Source organism: Oncorhynchus kisutch, linkage group LG23 (genome assembly GCF_002021735.2).
Source record: "Oncorhynchus kisutch isolate 150728-3 linkage group LG23, Okis_V2, whole genome shotgun sequence".
Classification (NCBI taxonomy): domain Eukaryota; kingdom Metazoa; phylum Chordata; class Actinopteri; order Salmoniformes; family Salmonidae; genus Oncorhynchus; species Oncorhynchus kisutch.
This window is the reverse complement of record NC_034196.2, coordinates 33,270,037-33,284,217: the sequence shown is the minus strand read 5'-3', so window position 1 is coordinate 33,284,217 and position 14,181 is coordinate 33,270,037. Positions and strand designations below refer to the sequence as shown.

The following is a 14,181-nucleotide window of genomic DNA, read 5'->3' as shown; positions in this document are numbered from 1 at the left end:
CTGTGGCATTGTGTTGTGTGACAAAACTGCACATTTTAGAGTGGCTTTTTGTTGTCCCCAGCACAAGCTGGACCTGTGTAATGATCATGCTGTTTAATTAGCTTCTTGATATGCCACACCTGTTAGATGGATGAATTATCTTGGCAAATGAGAAATGCTCATTAACAGGAATGTAAACAAAATTGTGCACAACATTTTAGAGAAATAAGCTTTTTGTGCGTATAAGAAAATGTCTGGGAACTTTTATTTCAGCTCATGAAACATGGGACCAACATACAGCTCGATAAGAATTAGTAGAACTCATACAGCTCGATAAGAATTAGTAGAACTCATACAGCTCGATAAGAATTAGTAGAACTCATACAGCTCGATAAGAATTAGTAGAACTCATACAGCTCGATAAGAATTAGTAGAACTCATACAGCTCGATAAGAATTAGTAGAACTCATACAGCTCGATAAGAATTAGTAGAACCCATACAGCTCGATAAGAATTAGTAGAACCCATACAGCTTGAGAATCAAGAGGATTTTACAACCCAGATATATTATAGTTGTTCTATTTAATTCTGTGACCATACCAATCTCTATCTGACCATGCTAGAAAGGAGGAAAGCCACACAAATGATCATAATGTGCGTTGTGTAAGATGGTAGTTTGTATCAACATCTGTGGTGTTATTACACTGTGTAATAACCCTGCTAGTCCTAATGGTGTAGCTGTACTCTGTCACAGGCGGAGCTGTACCTTTTCACCAGACAGACAAACACAAAGGCAGGCAGGCAGGCACACACACAGGCAGGCAGACAGACAGGCAGGCAGACAAACAGAAAGGCAGGCACACACACAGGCAGGCAGACAGGCAGGCAGGCAGGCAGGCACCTCAGGAGGCCTCCAGTCAGCGATGATGCTGTCTGCTTTCATGTGTTTCCTGAACTCCAGATGCTACAGAGGAGATAGAAACTCTTGTTCAGGACAGTCGTTTAGCAGTGAAAGTTATGTTGAATAAAAGTTGGCTTTGAAAAGATTCAAGTGTGTGTTTTTAATGTGGGATAATGTGGAGTTCTGGATAAACACAACCTCAAGGCTTTGAACTTTGAACAAAAGGGGAACACACATATAATGGAGCATTTTGGAAGCAGTGCACTCTAGGAAGGGATCAGGAGGCTTATACTGATACTTTAGTATCTCCTGTGTGTGTGTGTAATAAGTAGCTTGAAGATGCAGCTTCCAGGGTTCCATATTATAATCCGCTGATGTAGAAGAAAAAAAAATCCATAGAACTAGATTGTTTCTATTAAACAATCTCCATGGAGAACCTACAGACACCAGACATTCACCTTGTTATGTCACCATCTTTATTATTACATTCTAGTCTCTCTTATCAATACAACACATGTTACTCTTTAATTACAGGGTAATGCATCATGGATACACAGTGTATATTAACTTACACATGGTAAATTGGATATGTAGACATTATTATGTCCAGTCAATAAGTACAAGTCAACCTGAGGAAAGTAGCCAGTGTTTAGATATCAGAGAGTACAGGAGGACCTTGTTAGATCAACAAACACTTGAAACAGGGTCTCACCTTTCTAAGCATCGCCTCTGCTTTCTGAACATTGAAGCTTCGGGCTGGAAAAGAAGAAAAACAACACTCTTGTCATGATACAGAATAAGACAAAACAAGATGTAACATAGACAATCATATTGGCCATCCAAGCATGTACTCTCATTACCAGGCATAACATTAACACCTGCCAAGTGCAGGTAGATTTATGTATTGGCAGGTAAGAACGTCTTTTTGACCAGACATGTAGGTGGGTGGTCATTTTGCAGGGCTCTAAAGTGCAGTAGATTTGCATTTGTGAATAAAAAGTCAAAAGTTAAGTCTGAACATGTGATATATAGCGTGTACAGAGTGTACATTCTGAACCTTGTTTGAAGTCAGTAGGTCACATAAGGAGCTACTGAAATTTGAACATTTGAAAAATTCATGTAAAATTGTGTGAGATGAAAATGGACAAATGAAAGGTTGTGCAATGTGTAGGCCCACTGAGTGTACATTCTGAACCAAGGGGCTATTGAAATTTGAATGTAAAAAAAGTTTACAAAAAAGTGCTCCCTAACTAATTCAACTTGGAATACAAAATGCTGCTCACATTTCCACATGTTTATTAGCTTTGCAAAGCAAATTAATGTCCATATCGTGAAAATCAGACCTGTGCAATGTTGTGCACAATTTTTCCAATATCATGACACTTATTTGGAGTCTGTGGCTCAAGTGGTTTGAAAGCTATTGAGGCTTGAAAGCGTGAATATCTGTTGAATATCCAACCTGAAACTGTCTTTACCTCGGTCAAGAGAAAGGGCTCGAGTGGCCACGTTACCAGGGTCACCTCCCGCCCTTAAAGTGGCAGCTGAACATTTTGTCCCATCTGATATTTTGGTTAAGACTCACAAAAATTAAATGAAATTGAGCAATATAGGCGAATACAATACCTTCTTACAAATACTAATCTCTTGTTAGCGAAACATTACAAAGCATTGTCATCTCTTTTTTGTGTGATATTGATGTAATTTTGGTGGGAACCTTTTTTTAACCTTTATTTAAGTCAGTTTAGAACAAATAGTTATTTACAATGATGGCCTACACCAGCCAATCCCGGACGATGCTGGGCCAATTGTGCACCGCCCTATGGGACTCCCAATCACGGCCGGTTGTTATACAGCATGGATTCGAACCAGGGTGTCTGTTGTGACACCTCTAGCCCTGAGATACAGTGCCTTAGATCCGCTGCGCCACTATACCTGGTGATGTTCATGTTGTGCTGTTGAGAGTGAAATGCAAGACATATTTCGCGAAAGGGAGACATAATAAATTATTATTATGCTTGAGTGAAAAAACTCACCTATGGAAATTTGGTTATGCCAATATTCCTTAAGCATACAGTATGGACCATAGAACTGTCATGGCCTTGAATTTAGGTTGGCCGATGCTATTCATATAATTAAGTGCAAATAGTGTACAGGGTACATAGTAACACCATCCAATGACAGTGAGACAGCGAATCTGACACAGTTGAATAAGCTGGTTAAACGTTCTTTTGTAAGGCTAAAACACAGGATGAGGGATAACGCAAATATTGATCTATTCCATCTGCCTTGAAGTAATCTCCACTACGTGGAAGAGTCAACTCATGTGGACACAAATGTGCACACACACATGATTTAATAGCTAATATTTAATGGCATACCTTGCCTGTAGTGAATGCTGATACATTATTTGCAGAATGAGTTTTAATCTTCTACATTATAAAAGTCCAAACCCCAATGCATGGCACCTAGTAGCTACTACGACACTGCTATGTGTGTCTAATGACATTGTTCTCACACACCTGTGTGTACAGACAGTGAGTACACTACCATCATGCAAGTTGCAGTAATCTGGTCCCTGTGTTGTCTAATGACTATTACAGGATAGGTGTCCAGTTGCCTGCCTGGTTGTCTATGGGCTAAAGATACTGGACCTGTTCCCCTACCTGTCCACCTACCTCCATCAACAGGTCAATACACTTCCCTAAGGGACTAATAGGAAATTGAGTGCTCTATTGAATTGATCAGAGCCTTTGTCCAACCACAGAAAATAAAATAATCACACACATTCACAATGTGGCACAGAAGCTGGACAATGAAATACAGTCATAGACAGAACAGTTCACTCTTTGCTGCTTAAAACATGATTTTCTAGAACAGTGGTCGCCAACCTTTTCTGAGTCAAGATCACTTTCTTAATCCAAATGCATGCCGAGATCTACCGCTCTGATTTTTATTATGTAAGCCTATGTAACATTAACCAATTAAAAACAGTACTGTAGCAATGAGGTTTGTGCAGTAAGCTATAGGCTCATTACATTATCAACGCATACGGGCTTTGCTTGAATTTACCTGCCAATATTTTTTTTAATTATATTTCCACATTTGAGGTAGGCTATATGATCACACCGGTAATAGATTCATTGTTGTATTACTTGTGAGGCACAGCTGAGTGAACATACATTTAAATGATTTACTTTTTATTTTACTGGGCTGATGGTGGCTGCATTTGATGGTCAGTCTCAGCGGAGACAGCAGACTGAAGGTCCGTCTCTCAACATCCCTCCGCTCTCCCTTTCCTGCACTGACACTGACCAAAAAGGGACACTGTCTTCCATGATGGCCAAACTCATTATTATTTCTGCCTTGTGCACAAATTCATGTTGTTACTCATATGAACAGAGAAAGTGAAATATTCCTTGATATTAAAAAAGACCCAAGCGACTAATAATAACAACAACAACACAAGCCTATAGATACACTTTCCTATTCATTCATTACTGCTGCACTGCTTGTTGAAGCGCTGAGTGGAAATAGGAAGAACGTGCATTTTATGGCTTATAAAAGTGTTGAATATAAAGTGTTGACAGTGCTGAGTAAGAACTCACTCATAAAAACATCAGATCTTTGGTGGATGCGTTGACAGTCTCTCTCTTGTCATGGCTTTAAACGTTTTGCCAGCCGTAGGCTGCCTGAGACTAATACAAAAAACAAGGCTTTATCATTGGGTTTTTTACTGAAATGTTTGGCGATCGACTTGAAATGCCTTGGAAATCGACCGGTTGGTGACCACTGTTCTGGAATATAGGTAGCCTAGTGGGGCGGCAGTGTAGCCTAGTGGTTAGAGCATTGGACTAGTAACCGAAAGGTTGCAAGTTCAAATCCCCGAGCTGACAAGGTACAAAATCTGTCGTTCTGCCCTTGAACAGGCAGTTAACCCACTGTTCCTAGGCCGTCATTGAAAATAAGAATTTGTTCTTAACTGACTTGCCTAGTAAAATAAAGGTTAAAAAAAAGAGCGTTGGGCCAGTAACTGAAAGGTCGCTAGTTTGAATTCCTGAGCCGACTAGGTGAAAAATCTGTTGATGTGCCTTTGAGCAAGATACTTAACCCTAATTGCTCCTGTAAGTCACTCTGCTAAATTATGTAAATGTACACCAGCTTTTATAAAGATCAGGTTAGGGAAGTCATCTTATATTTAGCCTACTTTGTTTGTCCAAACCCGGTCTACTGGCTGAGTAAATATGCTCTTGTGGGCATAGGGCAGGAGGAGGAGAGGGCGCACAGTTCATCCCTATTGGTCAGGCCAGCGAGGTGCCCCATAAGCTGATGTTTACTTCCAAAACCTTATCAGAAACAAAGTGACCGAATGTCAGATGTCACCAGAGCAGAAGCCACACTGGCAGCCAGAAACGCTAGAGACCCGTCTCTAGATACACAGACATGGATGCAGTCCCCAAATCTTACAAGAGTCTTCACCTACCTATACACAAGTTTTGGAACAATCCATGTTTCTGATTATGTAGTGGTGCATCTTGTATCACACAGGTGGTTCTCTCTCTCTTCACCTCACCTCCCCTTTCATTTTCTCTGTGTGTGTGTTTCTTTATATTTATGTTCACAAATGTATTTGCTAGTATTTGATATAGAGGGCACTGTTTCGCTCTTTTTCTACAGCATTGAGGCTAATACTGGCTGGGGGAGTGGGGGTGGGCTGTTTGAAGGGATCTGTATTATGTACTCTCATGTAGCCTGTAATTTTGTGTATGTGTGTATGGGGGGGGTTGGGGGTAGCAGGGGCATAATATTGTTGAAAAATAAATTACTTCCTTGAAGACATGCTCCAGAACTTTGACTACTACTAAATCTCCCACTTTGGACTGGATGTGTAGTTCATAAATACAGTGGGGCAAAAAAGTATTTAGTCAGCCACCAATTGTGCAAGTTCTCCCACTTAAAAAGATGAAAGAGGCCTGTAATTTTCATCATAGGTACACTTCAACTATGACAGACAAAGGAGATTTTTTTTCTCCAGAAAATCACATTGTAGGTTTTTTAATGAATTTATTTGCAAATTATGGTGGAAAATAAGTATTTGGTCACCTACAAACAAGCAAGATTTCTGGCTCTTACAGACCTATAACTTCTTCTTTAAGAGGCTCCTCTGTCCTCCACTCGTTACCTGTATTAATGGCACCTGTTTGAACTTGTTATCAGTATAAAAGACACCTGTCCACAACTTCAAACAGTCACACTCCAAACTCCACTATGGCCAAGACCAATGAGCTGTCAAAGGACACCAGAAACAAAATTGTAGACCTGCACCAGGCTGGGAAGACTGAATCTGCAATAGGTAAGCAGCTTGGTTTGAATAAATCAACTGTGGGAGCAATTATTAGGAAATGGAAGACATACAAGACCACTGATAATCTCCCTCGATCTGGGGCTCCACGCAAGATCTCACCCTGTGGGGTCAAAATGATCACAAGAACGGTGAGCAAAAATCCCAGAACCACACAGGTGGACATAAACCTAAACTCGTCATGTTTGGAGGACAAAGAATGCTGAGTTGCATCCAAAGAACACCATACCTACTGTGAAGCATGGGGGTGGAAACATCATGTTTTGGGGCTGTTTTTCTGCAAAGGGACCAGGACGACTGATCCGTGTAAAGGAAAGAATGAATGGGGCCATGTATGGTGAGATTTTGAGTGAAAACCTCCTTCCATCAGCTAGGTCATTGAAGATGAAACGTGGCTGGGTCTTTCAGCATGACAATGATCCCCAACACACCGCCCGGGCAACGAAGCAGTGGCTTCGTAAGAAGCATTTCAAGGTCCTGGAGTGGCCTAGCCAGTCTCCAGATCTCAACCCCATAGAAAATCTTTGGAGGGAGTTGAAAGTCCGTGTTGCCCAGCAACAGCCCCAAAACAGCACTGCTCTAGAGGAGATCTGCATGGAGGAATGGGCCAAAATACCAGCAACAGTGTGTGAAAACCTTGTGAAGACTTACAGAAAACGTTTGACCTCTGTCATTGCCAACAATGGGTATATAACAAAGTATTGAGATAAACTTTTGTTATTGACCAAATACTTATTTTCCACCATAATTTGCAAATAAATAAATTAAAAATCCTACAACGTGATTTTCTGGAGAAAAAAAATCTCATTTTGTCTGTCATAGTTGAAGTGTACCTATGATGAAAATTACAGGCCTCTCTCATCTTTTTAAGTGGGAGAACTTGCACAATTGGTGGCTGACTAAATACTTTTTTGCCCCACTGTACATAATATATGAGCAGAATTACGGCCTTGCCTCAATTATCTACAAAATATATAGTTTGAAAGCGTCTGTCTTTCTGGAAGCTGTGTTGTGCCATTTTCCCTACATTTTCCACTACGTGGGCCAGCCCCCTAGCAATTTGAGTTCAACCAATGAGCGTCAACCCCTCGCCAAATGAGTGACAGCAAGCAATATGCACATCATGTACACACAGCAGAGCGAGAGAGAGAGCGAACAATGATGTGGTGCACATATCTGCACGTATTACACTACTTTCAGAACTACTTGCTAAAAGGTATACAAAATAATCTCTCTAAAGTTGGACTCCATAACAGTAAAACTGCCAAGTCTGTTTGCAATCTTACAACAACATTACTTCAAATAATGAACACTTTTTGGAGGATATCATTGGGGGGGGGGGGGGCTGATGCTGGAGACACAGGGGAGTGTAGAAGGGGCATTATCTGAATGTTTTTTGTGGGGGATGCTTGTGAAAATTTTAAAATGAAAAAAATATATATTGTTAAACAAATCTCCCTTCCTTAATTAAAGACATGCTCCAAAACTTGTCTCCTAAGTATTTGTTAAAGTGGCAATATGTACATTTTTGGGCGATTGTAACAGTTCCAATGCTGAGTGTGGGTTAACAATATCTGATAGGAAAACGAGTGTCTTTCTGTAACAGGTAACACGTGTACAAAATACTGTACTTGACTGTAAATTTACAAAAAATGTCACCACCATGAATAGGAGTCAAATATCATTTGAATACAGGGTTGTGGATTGACTGTTAGTCAAAACACAACACCTTGTCAAAATGCCTAGGCTACCTGTGTGATTTACCTCCCTATGGGGTCAGAGAGTGGAAAGTTATTACTCTACATTTGTCCTATGTGGTTGTCACAACATAACCTGCTCTCATATTCTTGGACAACAAGTTTCACTGTAGGGTTCACTCTCTAGGGGTCAGAGAAACTGAGAGCATGTGCTGTTGGCTAAGCCCATGTCCACTACATCAGTGAGATAATGAAGCCTTTAGGTCTACTTTTACTCAGACATAGACTACTGCATCAGCACAAATGTTTCATCCTCTTTCTATTCACGGGGAACATAGGCCTGCTTAAGTAAGAATAGAGATGTTGAAAAGCACTTTAGATAGTCCTACCCTATTTTAATTTGATCTCAGAAAAATGAGATTTACACATGACCATCCTGCCATCATATTGTAATATATGAAATTCATGTTGCGGGTAAAACAAATACCTATAAACATAACCTGCAGAAATGCAGGGTAGGACTATCTCATGTTGCTATGGGAACAAAGAAGTCGTTTTGATTTTACCTCGGAGCCAGCGGAGCAGGTAGTGATCATGCTGCGCGGGAAGGTCTGGGAGAATGTCCTCAAGCCGCTCCCGAAACTAGCAGCACGAGACAACACAATACTGACACAACGAACTAAATAAACAATTGTTGGGGGGGGGGGGGGGGGGGGGGATTAAGGAATACACTGAATAGGCTATATGACAAAAACATTTTAGACAGTAATTTGAATAAACAGAGGCTAGAATATAGGCTACAAAGAACATAAAATGTTATAGTGGAAAGTTAAATTACCTCGGCTAAAATGTCCACCTGCTTCGGGCTGAGGTCGCCCACTCGTCTGCTCATTCTCTCTGTTACGATTTGCCGCGCAGGCGCTCCAGTAAATCACTTTCTGTGAATGACCTCCGGTGGACTTAAGTGGTCTTCACTGTCACACACACACCTCCCATGCCATTCCCCTCCCCTTCCTCCAGGTAGTCATGCAGTCACGCATGACGCCGAGGCACACTGAACCAGGACCAGCCTATCCTTCCCAAATCCTCACCTTTAACTACACTGGGGAAATGCTAAATTGACCTCAGCTCAGCTTCTAGGAACAACTCCATCGCAGATAAACCCCGAAAACAGTACAGTAACGTTAGTCATATAGAATAGTAATAACTCTCCAACAATCAAAGAATGCAATGAATACAATTATATTTTATTATGGTATAATATACGCATATTTGGCATATTTTACAGGGAAATTTAGCACATCTAACATCATTCCCATGCATTTTAGCACATAGCTTACTGTAAAGATATGATGATCTAGTTAGGGGCTTTGAAGATACTTTATAGTCTGCTTTGGCAGAAATGTGCCCTTGCATTACAACAGTCCTTTACAAAACAGGTATAAAAAGTTAACAAAGGAACAGATGATGTGGATAAATAGAAGCTGCCTGGACAACCACTTCAAAAGGCAAAGCACCCTAACAATTGACCAAATTTCTAACAGAAATAAGATTTCAGAGATTCACAGCAGAGCTCTGTGACCACCAATACAATCAATAATGATCATATCATTGGCCAATTCATTAGACCAGGGATACTTAAATATGTCCCTCTAGGTACTGCTGGTTTCCATCTTTCCCTTCCAGTCAGACAGGGATTGATTCACACCTGGGTCCTGTTTGAACTACTTTGAATTCTTCTTTCCTCTCTTTTTCTTAAAGTGATCTAATCTGGTTGGATTGGTGGAAACACTAGGTTGATAACATTGCTATCATCTATCATATTGAGTCACTTCTAGGTCTATGAACCCCTTGACGTTCTCCACTCTGAACCTCTTGACATTCTCCACTCTGAACCTCTTGACATTCTCCCCTCTGAACCTCTTGACATTCTCCCCTCTGAACCTCTTGACGTTCTCCACTCTGAACCTCTTGACGTTCTCCACTCTGAACCTCTTGACGTTCTCCACTCTGAACCTCTTGACGTTCTCCACTCTGAACCTCTTGACGTTCTCCACTCTGAACCTCTTGACGTTCTCCACTCTGAACATTAGCACCTGAATGATGAATGATTCTGAGGGTTGAGCTTGCATTAAAGATTGGATGAAGGGGTTCATCTCTGAAGTTGCATTCTACATAAGAGTAGATATGAGTATTATTGCTGTTGGTCATGTTGTAAAGGAGACTATATTCTTCTCATAATCTACAACTGTATTTTATTTTATTTTACCTTTATTTAACAAGGCAAGTCAGTTAAGAACAAATTCTTATTTTCAATGACGGCCTAGGAACAGTGGGTTAACTGCCTGTTCAGGCAGAACGACAGATTTGTACCTTGTCAGCTCGGGGATTTGAACTACCCCAAACCTCAACTCATTCTCTTTGTCAGTGCAGAGGAGAGAAACAAAAGTCCCATCATAAACTCTTACTTCACCCTCCACACACCTCAGAGTCCAGGCACCATCTTTAGGTCCAAACCTTACTTTCTTCTCCTTGTTGATGGACATCTTGACCACTCGTACAATCCATGATTGTTCCACATCCACAACAAAGTAAGATGTCCCTGTTATTTGCAGATTTCCCAGGACAGCATGACCTTTTAATCTCTGTTCTTCCTTCTCTTTTGTAAGTGTTTGTCTTTCCACATTTAGAGAATAATGTGCTCTTTCATGGATTAGGGTGTTAGGAACTGGAATGGAACAAATGATGGTTCAAATAGTATTCAGGGATTTTAAATTAGACTGTTTTTGTTATATAATCATACAGTTATAAAACATCTAGTCGACTATAATTTCAAGCATCAAACATCAAAAGGGATGCGTAAAATGGCTGTAAGGGAGTCAGGTGCAGGAGAGCAGATATTGGGTAGCCAACGGAGCCTTTTATTTAGGCGAACCAAAAGCACACGGCAAAGTGAACACGAAATAACAATTCGGGTTAACATAACCCAGCGCAATAGACTAACGTGGGCATAACATGAAACAGAATAAACAATACCACACAAAGACATGGGGGAAACAGAGGGTTAAATACACAACACATAATGAGGGAAATGTGAACCAGGTGTGTGGAAAAACAAGACAAGACAAATGGAAAATGAAAAAATGGATCGGCGATGGCTCAAAGGCCGACGACGTCGACCGCCGAGCACTGCCCGAACAAGGAGAGGCATCGACTTCGGCAGAAGTCGTGACAGTCAATTACAGAAATTCTCATCATTACGACCAAAAACGACCCACACACACACAAACACTTTCCCACTGTCTGATAGATTTATTTTGTACTCACCACCAAAAACCACCCACACACACACAAACACTTTCCCGCTGTCTGATAGATTTGTTTTGTACTCACCATGATACTTATTGTTATTCACAGAATCTAAGGGGATAAACATACAGCATTTTGTAATGGTAACACGTAACATTAAAAATGTCACGACTTCCGCTGAAGTTGGTCCCTCTCCTTGTTCGGGCGGCGTTCGGCGTCACCGGTTTTCTAGCAGCCACTGATCCACTTTCAATTTTCCATTTGTTTTGTCTTGCAGCTGTACATAGTCTATCGGTAAATAGCCCACCCATTTTTACCTACCTCATCCCCATACTGTTTTTATTTATTTACTTTTCTGCTCTTTTGCACACCAATATCTCTACCTGTACATGACCATCTGATCATTTATCACTCCAGTGTTAATCTGCAAAATTGTAATTATTCGCCTACCTCCTCATGCCTTTTGCACACAATGTATATAGACTCCTCTTTTTTTTCTACTGTGTTATTGACTTGTTAATTGTTTACTCCATGTGTAACTCTGTGTTGTCTGTTCACACTGCTATGCTTTATCTTGGCCAGGTCGCAGTTGCAAATGAGAACTTGTTCTCAACTAGCCTACCTGGTTAAATAAAGGTGAAATAAATGTAAAAAAATAATTGTACACACCTGGTTTCCATTCCCATAATTATGTTCCTTATTTAACCCTCTGGTCCCCCCCCATGGTTTTGTGCGTGTTTGCTCTGTTTTAAGCTGTCGCTACATTTTGTGAGCTGGATTGGTTTCCCTGCGTGGAAATTATTTTGTTGTCATATTGAGTAAAGTCCGTTATTACTCATCCTCTGTGTCCTGCGCCTGACTCCGTCCCACCTACTGCACATCGACCCTTGACAAAAACAGCTTGTGTTATAGTCCATAACACCATGAAGCAAACACACACACACAATGCTTACCTAGGTGTTGCTTGAGACATTCTGCAGACATAAGAAAGAAGATTATTCCATTAGAAACGGAAGTTCTTCCAATTTTGGACATGAAGCATGAGCAAACAGAAGCTTTAAATTATCACATACAAATACTACTAACCACGTTTCTTGGCATGTACATTAACTATAAAGAAACAGATTTTAGTCAGGAAGAGGACATACAGTTAATGATTATCAATGCTGACCGACAATGTCCCACTATCATTTGATATGATATCAGCGAGAAAAGGCGAGGTGATAAAATGGCAGAAGTCATTCATTATCAACAGAGAGCAACTTGTGGTAACGTAAGCGATGTAACCATGCATAGGTGATATGATTCTGGCGGGCAGTGCAAAGTGAAAAAGTTGAAACTTTCTACATTATCAGTGATGTTGCAGGTGAAGTTCACACTGACATTCTCAACTATCTGTCAGTTTGACTTGTGGACCAATTAATGAATAGTTAAATAATTCAAATATAGTATTCACAGTGCATTCGGAAAGTATTCAGACCCCTTGACTTTTCCACATATTGTTACCGTACAGCCTTATTCTAAGTTGTTTTTTTCCTGGGCCTCCAGAGTGGCGCAGCAGCCTAAGGCATTGCATCGCAGTGCTAGAGGAGTCACTACAGAGCCGAGTTCGATCCCGGGCTGTGTAGCAGCCGGCCGCGACTGGGAGACCAATGAGGCTGCGCACAATTGGCCTAGCATCGTCCGGGTTAGGGTAGCAACTCCTTGTGGCGGCCGGGCGCATGCACGCCGACTTCAGGACACTCAGGCTTCCTGGTTAAGCAAGCATTGTGTCAAGAAGCAGTGCGGCTTGGCAGGTCATGTTTTGGAGGATGCATGGCTCTTGGCCTTCGCCTCTCCCGAGTCTGTACGGGAGTTGCAGCGATGGGACAAGACTGTAAATACCAATTGGATATCACGAAATTGGGAAAAAAATTAATCTAAATCCCCCATCAATCTACACATAATACCCCATTAATGACAAAGAAAAAAATGTTTTAGAATTTTGTGCATATTTATAAAAAATGTCAAACTCATATCACATTTAGGTAAGTATTCAGACCTTTTACTCAGTCCTTTGTCGAAGCACCTATAAAAATATTTTGAAGATAAATACACAGCGCAGAGGATGAGAGGACAAGAGTACTAAAAACAGAATAGAGTACTAATGGTCAATAGGGAATTGTTAATGGAAATATGTCGTACTGCAAGGACTTCTGATTGGTCAATCCCAGGCTAGGGCGGAGGGTTATAAGTGGTATCCTGTTTCTTTGTTCTGTGGAGAAAAGCTGAGCACAGGGGGAATGAACATCTACCATCTACCGCCCAGCATTACATCTATGATTTGTCCTTTTCAAATAAATACATTTTGTCCCAAATTTGCTTTGGGGTTTGTGTCATCAACTGCTAACACACCTTTGTGAGCAATTACAGCCTCTAGTCTTCTTGGGTATAACGCTACAAGTTCGGCACACCTTTATTTGGTTTTTGGTCACCTCCCTGTCCATGGCCCTTCAACCCCCGATTGCTCAGTTTGACTGGGCGGCCAGCTCTAGGAAGAATCTTGGTAGTTCTTCCATTTAAGAATGATGGAGGCAGCCTCCCGGGTGGTGCAGTGCTAGCTGTGCCACCAGAGACTCTGGTTTCGAGCCCAGGCTCTGTCGCAGCCAGCCGCGACCGGGAGGCCCATGGGGCGGCGCACAATTGGCCCAGCGTCGTTAGGGAGGGTTTGGCCAGCAGGGATATCCTCGTCTCATCACGCACTAGTGACTCCTGTGGCGGGCCGGGTGCAGTGCACGCTGACCAGGTCGCTAGGTGCATGGTGTTTCCTCCGACACATTGGTGCCGGCTGGCTTCCGGGTTGGATGCGCACTGTGTTAAGAAGCAGTGCAACTTGGTTGGGTTGTGTTTCGGAGGATGCATGGCTCTCGAGCTTCGCCTCTCCCGAGCCCGTACGG

The 14,181-nt window shown here is 41.5% G+C and overlaps 1 protein-coding gene across 2 annotated transcripts in view; it reads right to left on the bottom strand.

Annotated features, from left to right (window-relative positions):
- sec14l7 (SEC14-like lipid binding 7) overlaps positions 1-8,907 on the bottom strand; it is a 28,214-nt gene extending 19,307 nt beyond the window's left edge. Inside the window, exons 1-4 of one of the 2 annotated variants that reach the window (XM_031802941.1) lie at positions 8,775-8,907; positions 8,503-8,578; positions 1,593-1,636; positions 881-943 (exon numbers count right to left, since the gene is read on the bottom strand). In XM_031802941.1, coding sequence (XP_031658801.1) covers positions 881-943; positions 1,593-1,636; positions 8,503-8,578; positions 8,775-8,828 — 237 coding nt within the window. In that variant the 5' untranslated portion in view covers positions 8,829-8,907. The remainder of the gene's footprint in view (positions 1-880; positions 944-1,592; positions 1,637-8,502; positions 8,579-8,774) is intronic. The other variant, XM_031802942.1, reaches the window with a different exon arrangement.
- Positions 8,908-14,181: the final 5,274 nt, after the last annotated feature.